Source organism: Neofelis nebulosa, chromosome 2, assembly GCF_028018385.1.
Source record: "Neofelis nebulosa isolate mNeoNeb1 chromosome 2, mNeoNeb1.pri, whole genome shotgun sequence".
NCBI classification, from domain to species: Eukaryota; Metazoa; Chordata; class Mammalia; order Carnivora; family Felidae; genus Neofelis; species Neofelis nebulosa.
This window is the reverse complement of record NC_080783.1, coordinates 13661930-13686464: the sequence shown is the minus strand read 5'-3', so window position 1 is coordinate 13686464 and position 24535 is coordinate 13661930. Positions and strand designations below refer to the sequence as shown.

The following is a 24535-nucleotide window of genomic DNA, read 5'->3' as shown; positions in this document are numbered from 1 at the left end:
TTATTTGCATAGTAAAATGTCGGCTTTATTACTTTTGCGAAGTCTGGGTGTAGGCTGTTCTCTGAAGACTCTGTTTCCTCTGGTGTGCTTTCACAAGTTACAGAATTATCCAGCGAATCTTGAAAAGATACACCAAGACAGGTTAATAAGTAATACTCATGAATCACACATCTCTCCAGGCTGTGGCATATCAAGACCAGATGAGGAATGGATGCAGGTGAGCAGATGTCTTCGTTGTATCCTGCCTCCAGGACTCTATATTGTTACAAGATCGAGGCCTGGAAATCAGACCTCCTGATGGTCATTTTGGGATTCTTTCCATGACACCACCCTATGTGTGTAAGAACTCTTGACCCTTATAATACCACACTTATACTTGGGGTTGTCATGACTTACTCCATCAATGCACACTAAAGTTTTCTTATCTGTGAGTACATTTTTGATATTCTGACTCTCTGGCCATCAACTTCAAGCCCATATTCTGGCTTCAGTTACTTAAACTCTCTAAAACTCTATAAACATGAATACTCAAGTTGATTATCATTAAGTAAATCATGAATGCTAAACGCCTACCATGGTACATAGTAGTTGTGTTAAAGTCAACAACAGTTTTCTTCCTCATTGCCCCATGCCTCTTTCACTTTATAGAATATGATACTTAGACTACTAGAATCTAAAGACTCTGGTGTCTAAGATCCCATGGTGCTGGACAAAATGTCTTGAAATAGTTTTCCTTTCGGGAGGAACAACCAACTCTGGAAGTGAACTTGGCTTTCCTGTGGTCATGGACCTGTTTTTCTATGTGTCTCATCACTTGTCCTTTCCACGCTCTTGCTCCCCTCTCTTTGCCTAGAATCAATTAGAATTTTATGAAGTAATAAGGATGGGAAGAAGAAAAATATTTTTATTTCATAAAGATCTCTAATATTGTGCAACATTTATGGAATTGTCACATATAAGCTGATCTCAGTATGGTCAAGAAGTATCCATGAAAGATATCTTTCAATTAAAAGGAAGTAATGCATGTCTGTCTTTACATAATATCATGTTAATTAATTAAATCAAAGTAAAGTGAAGTAAAGGCTATGAAACACAAACTACCCCATCTAAGGTAACCTCCCATCAGACATGGGTACATTTTTAGTACTGCCGACAGATGATTTCCAGCCTCAAATCACTGCCGGTAAACTCAAAATCATACCTGTGTGTGGTGATCCTCACTATTCAGTAAAAGTCAAGCATTTCGGGGTGCTTTTCTGGAGCTCAGGGACGGATGAGCTAGCCTTGACAGCTACCACAGTTAACTAGTTAGCCTTGACAGCTACCACAGTTAACTGGTTCATTAGATGAACCAAACACACAGGTCACATTTTGCAAAGGAAGGGAAGGGGGGGCGCGTGCGTTCTCACCCAGCCCCAGATCTGCAAGCTCCGTGCTCCTCCTCCCCTGAGGTGGCCCCTCAGGACTGATTTGCAGGATGCGGTTCAGGGTGTGGATCCATTCATCCATATCTGACTCTGTTTCAGCCGCCAGCACAAAATAGGTTAGGTCATTCATTTTCAATTCAAAAGCATATTTTCTTAGTCTGTTATTCTGTGGTGCAAAAAGACAGACAGAAAGCAAAAAACACCAGATAATAAGTCTTAGAGAGCGAGAGACATTTTTTAGGGGGTCGTGCTTCCGAAGTGTTTCCTTTATAGGAGAGTAACATAAAGAAGATGGGCCAAACGAAGGCCAAAATATGGGTGGGAATGAATCATTCTGTTTGGTTTCTTTCAGGGCTTTTGGTGCTAAGATGTATTTTATTTAGGTTCTTGTTGATTGGATGATCGTGGTGGCTCGAAAATTTCACCTTCAGGCACATGTGGCAAGACGCTCTAAACTTCTTCAAATCGTTGATTAGAAGGTCTGCCTTCACTTTCTCATCTTGTGTTCCGTCCACTATTCACTCCAGTTGGGTTTCTGGCCCCATGACACCCCGGAGCAGCACTAGCCATGGTCACTAACAAATTCTATGCTGCTGCATTATCCAAGACATTTCCTTTTTCGGATCTTCCTTGACTCTTCAGTAGAATTAACATGGTGGCTTCCACTTCCTCCTTGAAACCTGTCTGTGTTGGGTTTCCATGACCACACTCTATTCTGGTCTCCTTTCTTCTTCATCAGCCACCACTTTTCAGTCATGCCTTGGACTCCTTTCTCTCTCATCTGACCCCAGTGGCTTTAAAGGATGTCCACATGGTTGGGCACCCCGATTCCCTTCTCTGGCTCTGGCTTTTCCATCACCCTCCCAACTTTTCTCTTATTCGACATCTCTGCTTTGCCTTTCGTGATGCACCCATGAGGCCTTGGCTCTAGTTCCTGAATGTGCTCTGGTTACATGTTTTGTTGCTGCCGCAAGGCCTGAAGCAGCCCCTCCCCCGCGTGTGCCTCACACGTACTCAGCACCACGTCTGTCCCTCATCTACTTAGGGGACCTGTAGTCACTCTTCAGATCTCAGTCGAAGTTTCTCCAATTTCTCAGGACGAGGTTCTTGTCTTCCAGGGCACGTACAACAATTTGGAAGTCCATACGTATTCATTTTCATTTCTTTGTTTTGACCAACATGTGCCTCCCTCATGGCTGCCTCCAGAAGACCAGGTCAGTTCTGCTCACGACTTTACCCTGTGCTGTCGCACAGAAGGGCTTAGTACCAGTGGGTTCAAAACACTCACCTTTTATAAGGGAATAGGATTGCCTACTGATTTTGGGAAACTGACATTCATAGGGAAGAATGAATGAACAAAAGACCGGAAAACAGAAATTGGGGGCTGTGCAGGGAATTAAAATGGGCTCGGGGGTGAGTAGCCACTTCAGGCTGGCCTTCCAGGAAGGGGCATCCAAGTTGAAATCTGTAAAACCACTGAACTATTCCAAGATGGGAGAAGCGCACTGAAACTGGAGGGAATACAAGAGCAAATTATTATGGCACTTTTATACATTCCTGCAATGAGATTAGAATTATAAATTCAAAGCGGAATGATAGAGCCTGCAATGATATTAGTGTTATATTATCTGCAGTGGTTGTAAGAATTATTGAAGATATCCCATCTCTAATTCACTCTCAGTTAATTGATACAGGTAGTCAACCCTTACCCCTAGTCAACTCTGCTTTGAAGCCATTGGAGCACCCACAATTACAACAGTGTGAGGTCTATGGGCTTAAGACAACCAGGTAAAATGCAAATAGGAGAAGAACCGTAAGGTGAGAGTAACATTATAGTGTGGGATTGTGGCTGAATATCAAAGTATAAGATTCTTTTCAGGGACAGGATTGCTATTCCTGGTGGCAAGAAAAAATAATTTGTAGTATCCTCCTGGTAAGGTCTTTTTTCTTGGTGATGGTCTCAGAAGACTGTCCTCAAATATCTTCCTCCTTTCAACTTCCACAACATCATGATGACTACCACAAATATGACACTTACTAACCACTTGCCGTCTAGATGGCAGGTACCGTGCTGAGCACGCATAGTTTTTATTCTGCTTCATCCCACAACAGCCCTGGGAGACAAACTGAATTATTCCATTTAACATGTAATGACATGGATGCTTGGGAGATAAATTGAAATGTGCTTGGGATTCTACAGGTAGCAAGCGGCAGAGAAAGGAAAAAAAACCTCTTTATCCTCTAACCCACTGAGATGATCAGGGGCAAAGATGTTCAGAAAATGCTGTTTCCCTTCCTTGTCCCCTTCCTGGCACAATCACATCCCGAAGGGCTGGTCACGGCCTGAGGTCATGGCTTCTCTAAGCGCTGACAATAGACAAGGGTAACAAATACACCTCAAGAAAAAGAAAAATTCAGCAGAAAAAAGAATTAGCTAAAAAAACCAGTTGTGATTCTCACTGTAGAACTTCATAGCTCAAATGCCACTTTCTAGATTCTTCCAAGGACACGCTCTTGGCTCTGACCCATACTCCTTGTAACAACTCACTCGCTGGCTGGCTTTTTAAATAGTCTATGAACTTGATATGGGCAGAGGCTGACTGGTTATCCTCACTACTCAGTGCAGTAGTGGTATTCCTTCAAAAAGACAGATTTCGTGCTGTGCAAAAACAGACACATTAGCTGCCCTGGCTGAACAGGGGAGACAGGCATTAACCAGTTAATCACAAAAATGTGAAATTGGAAGATAAACGTACTTAGATTCTGTGTGAATGTGCTGAAGAAGAGGTGTAAACTTAAGGTATAAAAACTCTTCTTGAGAACCAGAAAGCTATTGCGATATGAGAATATTGTTATTCTCTCAAGACCCTCTGGGGTCTAGGAAAGCAGAGGACAGGATGATTTTGACTCATAAAACGCCAGAGCTGCATTTTGAGGCTATTTTGGCTGCAATATAAACACAGTGGGGGTTGCCAGAAAGATAGCGGTGGCCCCAAACTTTAGGGGGCAAAGCAAACATACAGGCAGCTTCTTTAAGAATGCAAATTCTTATGGGAATGCAAGCTGGTGTAGCCACCCTGGAAAACAGCATGGAGGGGCGCCTGGGTGGCGCAGTCGGTTAAGCGTCCGACTTCAGCCAGGTCACGATCTCGCGGTCCGTGAGTTCGAGCCCCGCGTCAGGCTCTGGGCTGATGGCTCGGAGCCTGGAGCCTGTTTCCGATTCTGTGTCTCCCTCTCTCTCTGCCCCTCCCCGTTCATGCTCTGTCTCTCTCTGTCCCAAAAATAAATAAAAAACGTTGAAAAAAAAAATTAAAAAAAAAAAAGAAAACAGCATGGAGGTTCCTCAAAAAACTAAAAACCGAACTACCCTACAACCCAGCAATTGCACTACTAGGCATTTATCCAAGGGATACAGGTGTGCTGTTTCGAAGGGACACATGCACCCCCATGTTTGTAGCAGCACTATCAACAATAGCCAAAGTATGGAAAGAGCCCAAATGTCCATCGGTGGGTGAATGGATAAAGAAGGTGTGGTATAAATAAACGATGGAGTATTACTCGGCAATCAAAAAGAATGAAATCTTGCCATTTGCAACTATGTGGATGGAACTGGAGGGTATTATGCTAAGTGAAATTAGTCAGTCAGAGAAAGACAAAAATCATATGACTTCACTCCTATGAGGACTTTAAGAGACAAAACAGATGAACATAAGGGAAGGGAAACAAAAATAATAGAAAAACAGGGAGAGGGAAAAAACAGAAGAGTCTCCTAAATATGGAGAACAAACTGAGGGTTGCTGGAGGGGTTTTGGGGGGGGGGGATGGGCTAAATGAGTCAGGGGCATTAAGGAACCTACTCCTGAAATCATTGTTGCACTATATGCTAACTAATCTGGATGTAAATTTTAAAAAATAAAAACAAAATTAAAAAAAAGAATGCAAATTCTTAGAAGCTATAATCTCCACAGGAGGTGTGGGTGGACTCCCTCCACACACCCTAACACACACTTCTGGCAGGTCTCATGAAGGAGGTCCATAAAACCCCATGCGGCCTGCACTGACACAGAGGGTCTAAGGGCAAAGACAGCTTGGCCTTGATCAAGTGTAAAAGGAGATAGTTTTCCTTCATAAAACAACAGGAACAGAAATAGATACAGAGGAAAGAACTCGAAATGCTCAGAGTTCAGGGCACAGCTTTGGCTGGAACACTGTTAAGGATCTGAACACAGCAAAATGCAAGCCAGTCTTAGTGTTGTCTTGAAAACAAACAGATTAAAGAATCTGTTTAACTAATCTCATGTCATAAATAATGTAGACAAGGAGATGAAAAGCCATGTAAAATGCTTACATTAATTGTATGACTTAAAAGTCAATGGAACTGCGACCTGCTTTCAGATGCAGAGGAGAAGGAACTCCGAGAATTCCAGACAGAAAACAGGACAAAACATAGACACTAAAATTTGATTTTCCAAACTGTCTACTGTACTTCAAGTGAATTGGAAAATGGGTTGCTGATGTCAACAATCTTATAAAAATATTTTGCAAAAATTTGGGCAAACTGTAACAAGCCCTTATTTCTCCAAAGGGCGTATTTACCAATGAAATAAATATTCTATCTGCAGCTTCTCAAAAACCGAATTATCTTTTTCTATTTGGAGCGGAACAGAACTACTTACAGTCATAGAGAAGCTTACACTGGGGAAGACTGTGATGCCTAAGTGGTTTTCTATCTCCTTCTCTATGATCTCTAACATAATGGCATATAAAATCACACAAAAAAAAGAAAGGACAAAAATAGGAAAATCAATGGGACATTTTAATAATCTTGAAATGCAGTTGTTATGTCATTATAGTGGTAATCAGGAAATAATCATATTCTTTTTTTTCGATCTCCCAGTTTTCCTGTTTCCCTGAAAACAGTGTCCTTTGTGGCAGACGTGACTCCTCCGTTTACTAAAGCTCACCACAGTCCATCTACACAGCTTCATAAAAAGCAGGAAACTGTGAATATGTCCTAATGCCAACTGACATGTTTAATGAGTTGTAGCCAACTGGTCTGTTTCCACAATACTCATCTGGAAAGGTTCCGAAATAGAAACTCCAACAAAGCTACCAAAGCCAATGGAGAAATGAGTATCAAAGCAAGTTACCCAAACAAAATATTCCATTGTGCCTAATACGTTACTAGCATCTTTTGCAGGAACAAAAGAAGAGTTCCCAAAAGAAACACACAACATCACATCCAGGTTACTGGGGTTGGTGGCTACCATTGATGTAATCCTTTCCATTCTCTGTATGTTTGTTTGTGCATTTCATTCAACAAAAATGTCCTGGGTACCTTCTGTGTGTCAGGTGCACAGCATTAAAAACATTCAAATAAAGCACTCGCCCTCATTGAACTTGCATTCCAGTGTATAAAAACATTCAAATAAAGCACTCGCCCTCATTGAACTTGCATTCCAGTGTAATGGAGTGTCCGTAAACAACTAAGCAGAAATATAGCGTACGTACTATGCATGTGCTATAGGTAAAGTACAATAAAGTCTCAAGCAGTGATATATTCTGTATCTTATATATCTTATATGTTATATGATAGTCTTACATTATGTCATCAGAACCTATTGTTTGAGATGTGCCACTCATTTTCTTTGCATGTGCTCCATTTATTTTTTCTTTCTACGCATCGTCCCACAGGCTGGGAGTTCTTTGAAGACAGAAGCCACATTTGACTCGTATTTGGCTTTCCCACAAAGCCTAGCATAACTAAGTTTTCAATATATGTTTGCTGAAATAAATCCTCCCCCTAAAACCCACTGCTTAAAGCTACGCATGAGCATATCTTTGTAGTACTTCTTCCGTCCATGTGGCTTATGCAGGATAGATGTATGAATATGTGCAGGCATGCCCATAGGATGTATGATTATCAGCTTATTTCCTTGGGCATCTTCCTGTAGTTTTGGACATCCCTCCACTTCAAACCTATTTTTGCCATTTATTAGCTCTGTGATTTGGGAAAGCCACTCTATCTCCCTGAGTTTTATTTTAATAAACTGGGACAATAATAATGCGCGTTCCATCAACTGATGCCACATAATGTATCAGATAAAAGTACAGTGTCACTCTGGTTTTTATTGTTATCATTGGAAATGAGATTTTATTTATTTATTTATTTATTTACTTATTTATTTATTTATGGAAGTTTATTTATTTTGAGAGAGAGCACGCGCGCACGTGTGTGCAAGCAGGGGAGGCGCGGAGAGATCGGAAGAGAGAGAAGCTCCAGCAGGCTCCTGTTGTCATAGCAGAGCCCCACCGGGGGCTTAATCTCAAGAACCTTGAGATGGCGACCTGAGCTGAAATCCAGAGTCAGATGCTTAACCAACTGAGCCACCTAGGCGCCCCGGAAATGAGATTCTTTAGAGCCAGAGTTTGCTAATGTGAAGTTTATAGGTCAGATTTAGTTTCTAGATTTGTTTTCCTTGGCAGTTTTCCCCTCCCGATTTAACCACGTTTCTGTGGGCATGCACACTCCAAGCTGCTCCCTGCTGTCTCACACCTGGCCCCACTTCCTTCAGGTGGTGGGCTTCCGGAGCTGCAGAATGTATCCAAGTTTCTAGACTTCAGTTAAGCACGTGAGGCCACGGTCTTGGAACCCATGTCCACAAGGTGGTAGATTCGGCCCCGAGGAGGAAATAAACAGCGTTTGGCCCCCCACCCCCATTTACGCCTGCATAAAGTGACATCGCTCATTATTAATGTTGCGGTGGGAACCCTAGAAGACGGGATGCTTGGACTATTCATTCTCTTCCACAGTGGCAAGATCTTGAATAGATGGATGGATGGGCCAATGGATGAATGAATAAGAAGACCCTGAAGGAATCAGATGGGATAACACAGGCCTAGATGTCCCTTGGCCCCAGATCAAAACTGAAGCAGCAAAAACCAGAAGTTCTGTTCCAGATTGGGAGTGCATGGGGTATAAAACACATCTAATGTCACTATTTGATTATAGTACAAAATGGAAACTATTGTCAATTTTTTTCTTTAAATCAAGATCTAAAAAATTTCCAACCGTAAATATTACCACAAATCTCTGAGAGACTTGGGTAGGAGTTTCCTTCTGCTTGATGTCACCCTTGAAATATATTTCTAAGAATTCCAACGATTATTCTTAGAAAAACACAATGACATAGATTGGGTCTGAATGAAGCAACCAAAATGGCTTGTTCACAGAAGACTGTTAGGAGCTTGGACTTCCTAAGAATGCCAGAGGGTAGGTATCACTTCTGAGGTAAAGTTTTTGTTCCTTTTTTCTGTTTTATTCAAGAGAAACCGATAATGATTCTTGACAAAACAGGTCTGACTCATTCTATTATTCATTTGTTCTGTGATCCTGTGTGTACATGTTTCGTCTTCAGGCACATTTTGTACCTGAGAGCTTGGGAGAGCAATGACTAAGCTTGCTTCTTATTTGAGAATCTTCTTTCCACTTGTAAGACCTCATAAGCCAGAGACAGCCATAAGCAAATATGTAAGAACCAGGATCCAGACACAAGGTGGTACATAACCCAGACATCTATCTTCCCAGTGATCTCAAGAAGTTGGAGGTCCTCCCTCCCCAAAGGGCTACAAGTTCTTGATAAATAGGAATAGAAATGAAGGGGTATAGGGCTAAACTCTTTCAAAGATATAGTAGTGTTCCCGAATATTTGAATGGCCATCTACTGGGGAGTGAAATAGAAATGCAGCTGTGCTTTAAGGTGCGACATCTACCTTGGCAAATCCTGCTAGCTGACCCAGAAGAGTTCATTCATCACTGTTCTGTGCTCCTAGAACATTCAATAGCAGGTGTTGTTGATAGCTTTTGTGACACTGTGTAATCATTAACAATGAGCCTATGTTCCTCTCTGGTTTTGACTTCAGCAGGGAGTTCTCAATGCCTAAGCACAGTTCCTAGTATGTCATAGACACTCAATAAGTTTGTTGAATGAAAGAATACATGAGTGAATAAAAACTAAATGAATAAAGAAGAATATTTAGACAGAAATTTCAGGAAGGTGAATGGAGATTTTCTAGGTAGGTCTTTCCCCAGTGGAATGTCTTTCTCATAGTTGTGATCTTTGCACCTGATGGAAAGCCTATCACCAGCTAGCGCTGACCTTTACTGCTCACTTGCTTGTACTTAGGGACTTACGTCCCACATTTTTCCTTAAGCTCTTCTTTCCAGCTTACCTTTGAACTCAGGCAAAAAGCCTGAAGGGCACAGCACCCCATGATAAAAACCAAAACTACTCCTCAAACAATAATTGCCCAGGCGAAGAACTGTGGACCAGAAGGTCCAGACCAGTTTGAAGTCAACCCCTGACTCACACCAGTGCAGATGGACCATGGAGTGACCCACAGAGTAACCAACAATTACCTTTACCTCATTACCATATTAAAATCTCTCCTCCGAGAGGAACACAGGCCTCATTTATAAAACATACAATGTATATATATATATATATATATATATATATATATATATATATATATATAGGTATATTTCCCTAAGTCACATGTATAACCTCATGCTTAGACCTACATACGATGACAAGGTTCCCCTTTCTAAATATTCATCCTAACCCTAAATAAAGGGATCCCACTCACCCTTGCCAGGGGAGTTATTCACCACGATCTCCGTATTTGCTGCGCGTGAAGTCTTTTTTTTGTGAGATAGCTCACCTGGTGTAGCTTCTATCTGTGACTCACCAAGGAGCGAAATCACGTTAGTTTGGTTACAAGACTAGGGAAGAAAGGCTGAAGGCACACGGTCTCCCAGATCCTTTTCCATGCTAGCACATTATTTGAGTTTTTACAGCTGAGGAACCTGAGCCCAGAGTCCGAGTAACTTACTCAAAGCCTCCAAAAGTAAGTGGTGAAACCAGGATTTGAATGCTGACCTGTATGAACCCCAAACTTTGTTTTCTCCTAGAAGACACTCTCCAGCTCCAAGGCACCACGTCAGCAGAGACTGAAGTGCCGTCTAAGACGTGATGGAGAAGTTCCCGTAGTCAAGGTCAGATTTGAGCACCGAGATGCGTGCTCAACACCGAGTTACTAGGATTCTTCGAAGAAGCAATGTCATAGTAATACGTATCTCTGTGAGCTGGATATACAGCACGGGCTACAGGGATACTGCCTGAAAGATGGTAATGCATTTGCTAGAGCGAGCTTTGAAGGAAAAAAATGGAAAAGAAAATACCTAAGAGTTTTAGCTCAGTTTCTAGAGAATGTAATCGTTGATCTTCCACCTACTGCGGGAAGTTTCACTTGACATTTCTAAAGCCCAAGCTTCCTTTGCGGCCAACAATAGAAAACCATCTCCACCCTCCATTAAGATCCTTATTGCCCTTTCCATATGGAAAGCTGGCATCTGCATTAAAATGCAATTATCTTTCACTTCTAGCCGACTACTCTGCTACACTTAATTAATTCTTTCCTTTTAAAGTTCAGCATTAGTACTTTCTGGAGGAATTCCAGATTTTAACAGATAGACCATCCAGAAAAAGCCCAGGCCTAAGTGACTGGAGACAGCTCCATTTCGCATCCACATATCCGAGTGCCCCTTGGTATTAATCCAAGACGTAATCTCAGCTCTGGAGCCAGCTGCGTCGACGCCTGCAGGTGAGTGGGAAGAGAAGGTCTGCTCCTGGTGACCGGTGACCAGAAACACAGTCCTCAACCTCCACAAGCTGAGGCTGCTGTAAGGTTTGGTTGCTTTGATTGTTAGGTAAGAGGGAATAGGAGGATCCTTACTTCCTGAGAGCGAAAAGAATAAATGAAAGCATGATGTCCAGATGAGGTCTATGGAGTTATTCTGCTTCCCTTTGCCACAGTGGTCTATGTCGCACTGCACACTAAGAACAATCACACGCTAAGAAGAACTTCCGGAACAGTATGGTCCGTTAAAAGCGCCGTGTCTGTTTCTGAAATTAAGCTCTTGGGAATCGATGTAATCCTTGTCTTTGAAGGAAACCTCCTCTTAGAAGGAAGAAGATTATATGCGCACTGCCAATGTACTACCTCATTATTACCCAATAATAAAGATAGGATTTATGAAGCATAGTGAGCTATATGGTTTATATATTATTGAATTCTTTAGCTCAGTGGCGTTGTATGCTGCAGCCACACAGGCTGCTTCATTTTCTCCTTCTCTTTGAATATACCAGACTTGCTCTTGCCTCAGGCCCTTTGCACTTGCTGCCCCCGCTCATTCTTTAGTTTTCAGATCAAATAATTTCTATATGAAGATGTTTTTTTTCTCACTTCTGGAGCACTGGTACTCCTTTCCAACCTCACCATTTGTCTCTCTGCCTTCCACAGCCCCATTTCTTTTCTTCACTCCAGATTTCACCCACTGATTCCATTCTGTTGATTTTTTTTCTTTGTGTATTTTCTATTATTTTTCCTTTGTTGAAAGTGAGTTTTGTGAAAGCAGAAACTCGGGTTGTGTTGTTTTCCACCGGATCTCTAAAGTCGAGAACAGTTTTTGACTCATATCAGATACTCCATAAACGCTCGAATGAATGATGACTGGATGAACACACTCTTTGATTAAAAAGCCCAAAAGGGGAGGGGCTCCTAGATGGCTCAGTCAGTTAAGGGTCCAACTCTTGATTTTCGGCTTAGGTCATGATCTTGTGGTTCGTGAGATCAAGCCCCGAGCAGAACAGAGCCCCGCGTCGGGCTCTGTGCGGACATCACGAAGCCTGCTTGGGATTCTCTCTCTCCCTCTCTCTCTCTCTGCCTCTCCACCCCCCCCCCCATTTTCTCTCTCTCTCAAAATAAATTTAAAAAAAATTAACAACAACAACAACTGAGATAGTTGTTTCAAATCCAAGAGGGGAAAACAAAACTCAAGGAGGAAAGGGATATCTACTCACCTGCACCACACCTGTACAGGAATCCAAAAAGATGCAGCCTTTGGGCTCTTTGGATATCTTTTCATCTTTGTAAAAATTCATGATGTAGGAGTTATCTGGCAACTGAGTCAGCTGGAAGTAGCGTTTTTTGAATGACTAAAGAAAGGGGAAGAAATAGACAGGTAGTTCAAAATGCAGTGTGCTAGTACAGAAATTAGAAATTCTGAAATTCCTCCGGGCGCGCTACATTCTTGGGCACTGTTCTAGGGAACAGCGTCCTCCTTCCTCATAAATAAAATATGACCCGAAACATAAACTCGATGCAAATGACACTCCTCTGTGCTGTGACCAAAGGAGGGGGTGTCCAGAGAACTGGCAGAAACAAAGATGAGCCTTGATGTCTCCTTACCCGAACAGTAACGGTATTGTTCACGGTGCTGTTGAAATTCCCCTTGTAGAGCCAGCCAGACTTGAAAACTCCGGTTCCTCCAGCTCCCCCACCGCCCTTAGAAGATGAGTGGGAGGTGGTATCCTGTGGAAGAGGAATCAAGGGCATGACTGCAACCTTTCGTGAATCCCACATCTTAGACGCTGCACTTACAAATGAGCCTCCTCTTTCTCTCTTCGACGCGTCTTAAGTAATCATGTTCCATTTCAAAGCAAACGTGACTCATTTGGACTCAAAGCCCCTTCCACAAATAGCTATGGCAGCTTCCTCGTAAAATTGGTCAGAATGTGGAATACTCTAGTGGAGGACAGGAACTAATTGTCCTCCTGATTTAAACACTTAGCTTTCAGTAATTTACTTACTTCATCCTTATCAGCGTCTTCATGGTCCACCTCAAAGGAATGTGAAGGAAGCTTCTCTGGTTTGTATTCTGCTCTGAGAGTAAAGAAAAAAAAAAAAAAGAAGAGTTTCTGATTTGTCATTTGAGACCTGACTTTCATTTTCCGCTGTTCCCCTAGGTAACAACCGTTGTGTTTTTCGAAAAAATAACGTAATCTTGTGAGGGCCCGATCTCCTTTGGAAGCATTAACTTTCTGCTGCACCATTACATTTTATCTCCGGTAAATAAATCTCTGTTTTAAACCGTGGAGTTACTATTTATACAGATTTACACATGTCTTCTTGAATGAGATGAAGGCAAGCAGGACAATTTTAAAGCTCTGGTGGTTTGTATGCTTCTTCCTCTACCTTCTGCAGTGGAATACGAAGCAGTGTTGTTTTCATTTCCATTTCACCATTACATGGCGAGTCTTAAGGGTACGGGATGGCCATTGGAAAAACCATGTTCCCGAGAACCAGCCCGTGCTCTGGCCACTAGGTTGCGCTGTTCCCCTGACAGTGGCCTCCCCTGAAGTCTGCCCCAACTTGATTAAGCCGAAGAGTGCTCGCTTTGTGCCTTTCCGTGGTAGTCCTGAAATGCTGACCAGCCCGGAAGAGTCAGCGTGTGCACCTGATACTATCAATGGCAAAACAGGAGAAAGGTAAACTTCCTTTGGCTTGATTCTATTTCACAAGTCATGGCTGGATGGAGAGTGGTCAACAGCGTCTGAGGTTCGGACATTCCTTGATACTTAGTGAGAGAATCCTACGTGTAGAGTTGGCCTGGGATATTCATTTTCTTTAAGGTGATTTATGTTGTGTAGAAGCAACCTGGGAATCTGACTATTGAGAAAAAAAGTCCAGGGGTGCTCTTTGAGTTATTCCTGTTACAAATCTTTTCCTATGTTGATGGTATTCCAGATAGGAAGGGGCATGACCAAGACCTCTTTATACTTCAGTATGCATAAAATTACCAGACTGCATTCACATAGGGATTCGGTGGATTCAAGTGGGTTCAAAATACTCTTTACCTTTCCTCTGAAAGACCTGAAAATGCCCATTCCTGGTTCACAGCAGGGCAGGTAGGAGCACAGACAGAACCCTGACCTCACTAATAAAACGGAAAAGCCCGAGATCAGAGTCACATTCTCTATAACTGATAATAGATTTTTTTTCAATTGTGATAAAATATACATAACAGAAAAATTACAATTCTAACCATTTTTACGTGTACAGATCAGTGGCACAAAGTACGTTCACATTGTTGTGCAACCATCACAAAAGGCCGTCTCGTTCCCAAAATGACGCTGTACCCGGTACACAACAGTTCCATATCTCTCCCTTCCCCCACCCCTGGTAACCACTGTTCTACTTTCTGCCTCTCTGTATTTGGCTATTCTGGGCACCTCATCTTATGTTTCATTGTGTGTCTGGCTGATTTCATTTATTGTAAAATGCCCTTGAGGTTCATTCGTGTCGTGGCCAGTATTAGGATTTCATTCTTATACAAGGCCAGACAATATTCTACCGTAGTCTAAGAAGAGTTCACACCCCCAAAGTTGTTTCCATGAAGACACCCTGGAATCTCAAAATTAGGACTCTCTCCATGGAGATGCTGGGTACATGTCTATTATGACGCTTACCTGAATCTGTTGATTCCCTCCACCAGATCACATGTTTTTTTGTTTTTTTTTTTTTAGTTTTATTTATTTATTTACTTATTTATTTATTCTGAAAGAGAGAGAACCAGCAGGGGAGGGGTAAAGAGAAAGGGAGACAGAGGATCTGAAGCAGGCTCTGTGCTGTCAGCAGAGAGCCCAGTGCAGGGCTCAAACTCATGGACTCTGAGATCATGACCTGAGCTGAAGTTGGATGCTTAACCAACTGAGACACCCAAGTGCCCCAAGATTACATGTTTCTTAAAGCCAGAGACTCCAATGAAGTCCCATCTACAGCGTCCCCAGGCTTTGTCTTTTTCTACTGTAGGGACGCTCAATACGCATTTGCTGATTGCATCAGTGATAGGCAAGGTGAACAAGGAGACAGAGAAGCAAAATAAGACAACATGGTATCATTTAAAACTGTTTTTGGAAGACATCTTGGGGACGCCAAAACACATATTTTTGGTGGCCAACGTCCTAAGACGCACCTCCCGTGTGTTAAAAGAGGTTTTGAAAAATGATCTTAGTATTGTGAATTTATTTTATAAGTTCAGATTATATGTTACTTGCTACCAAAACCAATAGCTAAGAAAAATAAAGCTATTCCGGGGTACACAGTAGTTGATATTGCGTATTAAGGATGGTATCTGGGGTCTCCCTTCAGCCCCAGTCCCAATTTATTTGTCCATTTTTGTTCAGTTGTATAGCCTTGATATGAAATCCCAAGACCCATAGGTAAGTAGTTGTAAATGGTAACAGGCTTATTTAAAAGCCAGAGGCTTGAAAGAAGGGTGGTAGGAGATGTGTATTTTAAATTTATCTCCCCCACAGGTTCTGGCACATGGTAAGAACAGAATAAGTATTTGTCCACTGATGTATATGAAATTATTCGAGTGGGTATGCATTATTCCAAATTCCAGAAATATATTAATACATACATAATGCAGCCTTGTTCCTCTAAGACTTATTTGTAAGTTCAAAGAAGTTGAAAACTCTATACCAAGATAGCAGAACTTCTGTACTTAAGTTTAAATATGTACTATGCAGCATATAGCTTTTTAGTGAATTATATATGTGTGTAATTAGACGTTTGTGTACAAATACTAGAACTTCACAGTCCAGTGTAATTTGGGTGTTGTACTGAGAAGAAAATGAAGTCCGTAACAGTTACATAAACACACAGTGGACTGTGTGTTTATGAAGTTGGACTAGAAGTCCTATTTTCTAAAATGCTACTTGCTGTATGTAGGGTAAGTTAATCAAACCATCTTTAATAAGTACATTAAGTAAGACTGGAGCCATTATTCTCTTCCAAAGGATCGTGGTGTATCTGTACTCCATTCTCTTTCTTACAGAGCCTTAGGGATACTCGAGCTTATCTGTGTCAGTGCCCCCAATGTTAACTTGTTCTGCCTCTTTTGGTTACGGTCAACTTATGTGAAGGGTGAGCCAGTCGCAGGTGACAGTGTTACTTTAGGACCACTGGGAAATGTTTCCTATCCTACCCAAAATATCCCTTTTCTCCAAAAGAGCCTAACAACATCCTGACAATCCTAAACAAAAAGCAATCACTTTCACCTCTTCATTTGGTTGGCAAAATAAAGCCCCTAAACACAACCCTTCCCTCTCTTCCCTCATCCAGCGAGGCAACACATTGCCTGAAATTCAGGGGCAGGTTCAAATGGCTGACTTCAGAGCAATTACTCCAAGCGTTTTGTCTGCAGAGAAGGGAACATGAGTGTTCCAGGATTCTTAAAATGATAGCAGGGCAGTAAAGGGAGTATTAAAGAAACATCCTAAGTGAAAGATAAAAGCATTCGTAGGGAAAACTAAGGAAGAGGCAGCACAGATAAACTTGAACATGGAAGGTCAACATCTGGCTCAGGGGTCATCCTATGCTCTATGCCAATTATTTCCTATTAGTCTCCCTGTGACCTTGGTACAATTCTGCTTCTGAACTTCTTATTCTGTCCTCTACTGCCAGCATGACTTACCCTTTCTTCTCTTTCTTACAAAAGACTAATTTTATAGGCATTTGTTCTTGGTAATAGTGGATCACAATAGTGGCCATGTTCCTCAAATATATCGAGATAGATAGATAGATAGATAGATAGATAGATAGATAGATAGATATCTCATGTTTTCTTTCTCCATTCATGCATCAACGGACATTTAAGTTGTTTCCGTGTCTTGGCTGTTATAAACAATGCTGCAGTGAACATAGAATGCATGTATCTTTTTGCATTCATGTTTTTGTTTTCTTTGGATAAATACCCGGAAGTGGAGTTGCTAGGTCATATGGGAGTTCTGTTTTTAATTTTTTGAGGGACCCCCATACAGTTTTTATGGGACCCCCATACATACTGGCTGCACCAGTTTACATTCCCACCAATAGTGCATGAGGGTTCCCCTTGTTCAACATCCTCATTAACACTTGTTATTTCTTGTCCTTTTGATACTAACCATTCTAATGGGTGGGAGGTGGAATCTCCTTGTGGTTTTGATTTGCATTTTCCTGATGACTAGTGTTGTTGAGCACCTTTCCAGGTACCGGTTGGCCACTGTCTGCTTTCCTTGGAAAAATGTTTATTCAGATCCTTTGCCCACTTTTTAGCTGGATTGTTATATTTTTTGTTATTGAGTTGTATGAGTTTTTTGTATATTTTGGATATTAGTCATCAGATATATGATTTGCAAATATTTCCTCCCATTCTGAAGGTTGCTTTTTCATTATGTTGACGGTTTCCTTCGCCGTGCTGAAGCTTTTGAGTTTGGTGCAAGGCCACCTGTTTATTTTTACTTGGAATGCAGTCGGATCCAAAAACTCATTGCCAAGACTGATGTCCCGGAGGTCACCATCTAGTTTTCTTCTAGGAGTTTTATGGTTCCAGGTCTCACATTCAAGTCTTTAATCCACTTTGAATTAATTTTTGTGTCCAGTGTAAGAAGTGGTCCATTTCCATTCTTTTGTACATGTCTGTCCAGTTTTCCCAACACTATTTATTGAAGAGACTGTCCTTTCCCCACGGTATAGACTTGGCTCCTTTGGCATCATGTAGTTTTTGTCATTCTTGTCTCTTGTGAATCCCAAATTCAGCCCTGGATTTTATGTATGAAGGCTTACATTTTACATTCTAGCCTGAAATAATGTTCTCTCCACTATCCGTCTATGAACAGATACTCAAAAAAAAAAAAAAAAAAAAAAAAGTGAGGTTCTTAAAAACACAATAACACAATTTCAAATTTAAAGAATAAAAATTAGGTGAATAAACACACTTTGTTTTTCACTCTTCCACAATTGCAAGGTTTCATTCTGTAGCCTCAGCAACCCATAAAAAGAAATGATCAGTTTAAATTGGTAGCGGGCATTGGAGAATTCTTCTAATCCAGGAGGCACGAACACGATTTACTTCTAATAGCCTCTGAAGGCCAACTAAATGATCTGTTTCTACTACTGACCTAAATATGTGTGTAGTCTTTAATGGGGAGTGCTTCACTTTGTAAAATCATTTAAAAAAAGATTTTTTTCATTCAGTCTTACAGTCTTCATCATTTCAGGGGATGTGGGAAGATTACATTCTAGAACTTCTGATTTTCACATAGTTCATTGAAATCTCTGACTTTGTGGCAGGAGTATTCTTCCCCTTCGTGGTATCAACTTCTACTTCCTTTAGTTAATTAAGGGAAATTCTCAACGATATTTTCGTTACTTTTGTCTACTTCTCATGAGGTTCTTCTCATGCTCCATGATATCCAGACCTTGTTTTTGTTCGAGGTGGTTCCTCTGTTGTTTTAATGGAGAACGAATACCGTGAAGGCAAAATCTCTCATATATTTTTTTTTTCTTGATGGCATCATGAAGATAAAGAAAAGATGTTTGGGGATCAAGCTGCTAAAGATTCCAACAGACCTGAAGTCAGTGGGAAGGCACGTACTTGGAAGGGCAGCTAAATGCCACTTTCTACAATCTCTCACTTCATATGAGATCTTCCAACCGCTTGGACGCAGTTTCCAAGTCGTGACCACTTCTCAGAACCGTTTTCAGAAAGAGGAAGTCTCGATGGTAAAAAAAAAAATACTTTTCAATTGTGCCTACAAAACGTGTGTGACTAAGGCCCAGACACTCTGAATATACACAGTAATTACTCACGAAAGCCGGGGGTATGGTAGACCTTCTTAGCACGAAAGTCCATACGGGAGGTTATATCAGGAGTGACCTGAATTTAAGGGGATGTCCAGAGATTTGGTAAAAGTTAATGTTGGCTGTTTGCAAAAAGGTTTGCTGCTTTGGAGGAACATTGTTTTGTTCTTTACAGTAATGCAACTGAAAAATACTGGGCGCCTGGGTGGCTCAGTCGGTTAAGTGTCCAACTCTTGATTTCAGCTCAGGTCATGATCTCGTTGTTTGTGAGACTGAGCCCTGAAATGGGCTCTGCGCTGATAACGTGGAGCTTGCTTGGGATTCTCTCTTCTTCCCTCTCTGCCCCTCCCTGTCTCTCTATCTCTCTCTCTCTCTCTCAAAATAAATAAAAACTTAAAGAAATAAAGAAATAGAATAGCCTCCTTCCCATTCACATCTTTCTTTTTTTTTTTTTTCCTGTATACTCACTGCTACAATCCCATTCTCCTTAGAGTACACCAAATGATCTTTTAAAGAATTAAACTGGATCACATCACACTCTAGGCTAAAATTTCCACAGGCTTCTGTTGCAGTGGGAATGAATCCAAGCTCTCTCTTCCAGGGCCCGCCAGGTCCCTTGCCTCGTTCCATGGTTTCACTTCACTATAACCTTTCCACCTCAGTTCCAGCCTCCCCATTCTGCTCAAGAGACCATGCTGGTTCCAAGGTCAGGGTCCCTGCCCTTGCTGTTTCCTCTGGGAATCCTTTCCCAAGACCACAGTGCTGGGAGCTACTGTCCCTTCAGGTCTGAGCTCAGATGCTACCTTCTCTGAACTATTCTGTAGCTCCTTCAAATTCTGCATTTGTGGGTAGAGAGCAGCCCATCCAAGTATCCAAGCCTGGAACAGCTGCTGCTGGGGGCATGGGAAATTTGTGCAAATAGTGCCCAAATCTAAACCACGTGTCCACATAAGGGTGCCTGGGCTGCTCAGTCAGTTGAGTGTCTGACTTTGGTTCAGGTCATGATCTTGTGGGTCATGAGTTGGAGCCCCATGTCAGGCTCTGTGCTGACAGCTCAGAGCCTGGAGCCTGCTTCAGATTCTGTGTCTCCCTCTCTCTCTGCCCTTACCTCACTCACACACTGTCTCTCTCTCTCTCTCTCAAAAATAAACATAAAAAAAAATAAATAAACCACACACCCACTAAAAAGTTAGACACAACAAGTACCTTCTCGATGCCTTCACTTGAGGGAAGTGTTAATAACTTTGCTTTTGATTGTTGTGTTTTTCTGGATTATTTGCATTGTTTTAGTTAGATGAACCAATGTGTTAAGAGATTCCAATTCATTGCAGTTCTTTGAATTCGAGCAACTCCAATCCCTTCCATGAATATTATATTTCTTTTCTTTCTTTTTTAAAGGAATGCTGTATTTCAAAATTTGCCATTCACTTACTTTACTTATTCAATAAGTCATTATTACACACTTACCAGAGGCCAGGCATTCTCCTCCCTTGTAGGGGATTCTGCAAGGAAAAGTCCCTGCCCTTTGGGGATTTTTGCTTTAGTGGGGGACACAGACACTGAATAAATGACTACTTTAGTTCAGGTAGTAGGTCAGGCAAGCTTGTCTGTGAAGGTGACATTTGAACAGGTACAGAACAAAGACACCTTCTCCCAAAGACTTTACTTAGTCCAGAAGAAAAAAAAAAAGCTGTTAATTTTTCCCTTTTTGCTGTTCTTAGACATGTAACATTTCTGCAGAGGTTGTCTACCTTCATGACTCTTGGTATCCCAGCATGGAAATACATGAAGCCAGTGGCAAATCTGAATGCTAAATACAGAATATCCTCAGAAACATGTTTTGGTCCACATTGTTCTTTTCCAGTCCTGTCGTATCTGCTCTATTGAAATAACAGCTCACAAAAGAGTGATAGAGTAACACTTCAAGAATTTGTTCAGGGACACCTGGCTGGTTCGGTTTGTTGAGCATCCGACTTCGGCTCAGGTCATGATATCGCGGTTTGTGAGTTCAAGCCCCACATCGGGCTTGCTGCTGTCATGGCAGAGCCCGCTTCGGATTCTCTGTCCCTCTCTCTCTGCCCTTCTCCAACTTGTACTCTCCCCAAAATAAATATATATTGAAAAAAAAAGACTGTTAGAAAATTAAATAAGAATACATTTGTATCTTACAATCAACTCTGTTCATATACAACAAAATGTACATTGTTGACCAAAATGCTATATCATGACTCCTATTTTTAAATTTTGTAAAATAGACCTTGACACTAGTTAACGTGCATGTATTCATGAACAACTGTAGAACTTAAACTGAGAACGTATTTTATACATGGAAAAACCCATTTATATATGACAGGTTCTTACCGGGGTAACTGTCGGAAGTCTCCAGAATATTGTTCATATTTGTAGTTTACCACATACCATTGGGAGCTATAAAATTTACAAGCCTAAAAGAAAAAAAAAAAACGACAATTACAAATTATCATTAAAAAAAAATTAGCTGTCCTGGCAAAAAGCACAGCGAATACACTTCATGTCATCTCTGGGGTAGTGTTAACAGGGAGCTATATTAGCGATTTTAAGGTAGGGAAGGGGCTGGGTGATGATAATCATATCATATTTTCTAGTGAAATGGAAATCTAACCTTTCCCAGACTCTTGGAGGAGGAACCATTTAACATATTTATTCTATTTTATGCCATCAAGGAAAGTCTAATTTAATCAGCCCATGAATCACACCATATTCATTACTGGCTTCAAGTACAGTCACGTTTTAGTTTTCCTTAGCAACCTTCCATTATTTAACAGCTCTTACTGGTAGAAGATATCATTATTTCTATGTAATCTTTTCATTGTAACTTTAGACCACTCTTCTTGTCCTTGCATCAGTAACTTATCTCTTCCCCTCTATGTCAGCTGGACTGTCAATTTGAAATCAGTTTTTCAGTTTTACCTCAATGCTTTCTAAGGGTTAGCCTTCTCCATGATTACTCACTGAGTTTTATAGATAGATAGGAATAAAACATGACAAGCGACTTTTTGAAAAACAAAGTTAATAGTATAAAATAACTATCTTACAGTAGTACATAATGGCTGATTTTGCAATGCTGATTGATGGCAAATATTTCCCAAGCACCAACCATGGACCTGGCAGTGGTAGACCACAGAGTGGTAATGGGGATTTCACTAGGTGGCCTTTAAGATTGCTTTCTTTCTTTCTTTCTTTCTTTCTTTCTTTCTTTCTTTCTTTCTTTCTTTCTTTCTTTCTTTCTTTCTTTCTTTCTTTTAAGTATTTATCTATTTTTAAGAGAGAGAAAGAGAGAGAGAGAGAATAAGCAGGGGACAGGCAGAGAACGAGGGGGACAGAGGGTCTGAAGGGGTTCCGTGGTGCTAACAGCAGAGAGCCTGATGCAGGGCTTGAACTCAGGAACCGCAAGATCATGACCTGAGCCGAAGTCGGTCGCTTAACTGACTGAGCCACCCAGGCACCCCTCAGATTCCTTTTGATCCTAAAATTACAGGAACCTGGGGATAAAGCATCTGGCATGAGGATTATAAGATCTCGTCCTCTACGGTGAAGAAAACGAGGATCAATGAACTTCCCACAAGGTGAGAAATAACGACCTGTGGCTGTCTGGAACCGGGAAGGGGACAGGCAAGGAAAGCAGTGGGAGAAGGGTCACTTGGGGTGTGGAAGCGCCAGAAGCAAAGGAAACGCTGCCACTGTCTTTGCAGAAGAGAAAGGAACAGAACGTGGGAGGGAATGGCCCAAGGGCACTCCAGAAAGGTTGGTGGGGAGCTCTGGGTGCGGGCACCTGGCTCAAGATGCAGGGGGCCCCTGCGTGGCTCAGTTGGTTAAGCGTCTGATGTTGGCTCATGGTTCATGGGTTTAAGACCCATGTTGGGCTCTGTGCTAACAGCTCAGAGCCTGGAGCCTGCTTTGGATTCTCTGTCTTCCCCTGTCTCTGCCTCTCCCCACCTCTCAAAAATAAAAAATTGACATTAAAATTAAAAAAAAAAAAAAGTGCAGGGAAAGGCAGGGAGAAGGGAGAGTGGTTGGGTACCCTCGGCTGCTCTGGATTTCTCTAACCTTGAACTTTCTTGGCACCATGACTCTATTTGTTCAGGACAGCACCCACACACAAGCTGGGGACTGAGGCTGAAGAGCACGTGAGCCTGGGACCAAGATGGGAGGAGGAGGATGTTGGCAGAGAATAGTGGAGAAAACCAACAAATAGAGAAAACCAGCTGGAGAAAACCAGTAATGGAGAAAACCAGCAAGCAAATGAACATGGATAAAGGCAAAAGGAATTCAGGAGAGCAGGGTGGGCTGTGGATGGAGAAGAGGAACGGGGTCCACACTGAATATTTAACTAAACTGCAATGAAAATGAATATTTTCCTAAAATGAAATTCCCGAGCCAATTCTGCAAATGCCATGTTTCTGGAAATAAGAAGAGAACCAAGCCCTACTGTGCTCCTTGGATGAAAAGTTCCATCTTCACTTTTTTTAAAAAAAAAAATTTATTTATTTATATTTGAGAGAGAGAGAGAGAGAGAGAGAGAGAGAGAGTCCCAAGCAGGCTCCACACTGTCACCCCAGAGCCTGATGCAGGGCTGGATCTTATGAACTGCAAGATCATGACCTGAACCGAAATCAAGAGTCAGACGCTTAACTGACTGAGCACCCAGGTGCCCCCCAAAATGAGTATTTTAATAAAAATAAGTCTTTTATGAAAAATGAGAAGTTAAAAAAACCATGAATGTGTTCAGAGTATTTCTCCCCCTAGTCTGACCCAGTTTGGATTATTTTCTTCGGACAGAATAATCAAAGTATTTTAAAGATTCTTGGCAAAAAAATCACCAAACCAATACATATTTGTTACAAGAAAAAGGCAAATAGAGGGAACAGCACCGAACCAGGAGCTACAGTGTTTTATTCTTGTTCTGGAACGAACCCATTATTACTGATTTCCCACATGATTTTTGGTCAAACCATTTCACTGATTAGGATCTCAGATTTAGTTAGTGAATAACCAGGATATTAGACTGGATTAGAAGTTTCTGTCCCATAATATCTATGTCTACTCCCCCTACTCTGGAAGTTTAAATGGCACAAAGATGCACTGATTGGCTCACTACCCTTTCTTGCTAGGGATAGTATCTTTGTTTAGACATGATAAGCACGTATACTTCATGCATATTTCACATGATACTCAAAATATGCCAAAGGCTTTTACCGAATCTGAGGTATGTATATCCTGAATTTCACAGAATGAGTGTAATGCCTTCTCATATTAGTATAGTCTAGCAAAGAACTACCTCTTTTTTGCTTTGGAGTGGCAAGTGCCTGTCAGATACCGCACTGCAAGATGCTTTACATATGATTTTAACAAGCACTCGATGAGATTTTATTGTTCCGTTTTTATAAATCACAATGGCAAGGAGAGGCTCAGGTCTTTGCCATGATAGAAGTACGACTTCAAACTGGATTTGTCTAACTCTAAAAGTCCCTTCAGCTAATTTATGAGTTGTTTGATGATTGTAGACTTTTTTTTTTTTTTTTTTTTTCTTTTAAGCG

General features: G+C 41.4%; 1 protein-coding gene across 11 annotated transcripts in view; it reads right to left on the bottom strand.

Moving 5' to 3' along the window:
- DOCK10 (dedicator of cytokinesis 10) overlaps positions 1-24535 on the bottom strand; it is a 270916-nt gene that overhangs the window by 101996 nt on the left and 144385 nt on the right. For all 11 annotated transcript variants that reach the window (XM_058703033.1, XM_058703042.1, XM_058703060.1 and 8 more), the window contains exons 4-9: positions 21321-21403; positions 13142-13214; positions 12741-12863; positions 12353-12487; positions 1410-1593; positions 33-118 (exon numbers count right to left, since the gene is read on the bottom strand). In XM_058703033.1, coding sequence (XP_058559016.1) covers positions 33-118; positions 1410-1593; positions 12353-12487; positions 12741-12863; positions 13142-13214; positions 21321-21403 — 684 coding nt within the window. The remainder of the gene's footprint in view (positions 1-32; positions 119-1409; positions 1594-12352; positions 12488-12740; positions 12864-13141; positions 13215-21320; positions 21404-24535) is intronic.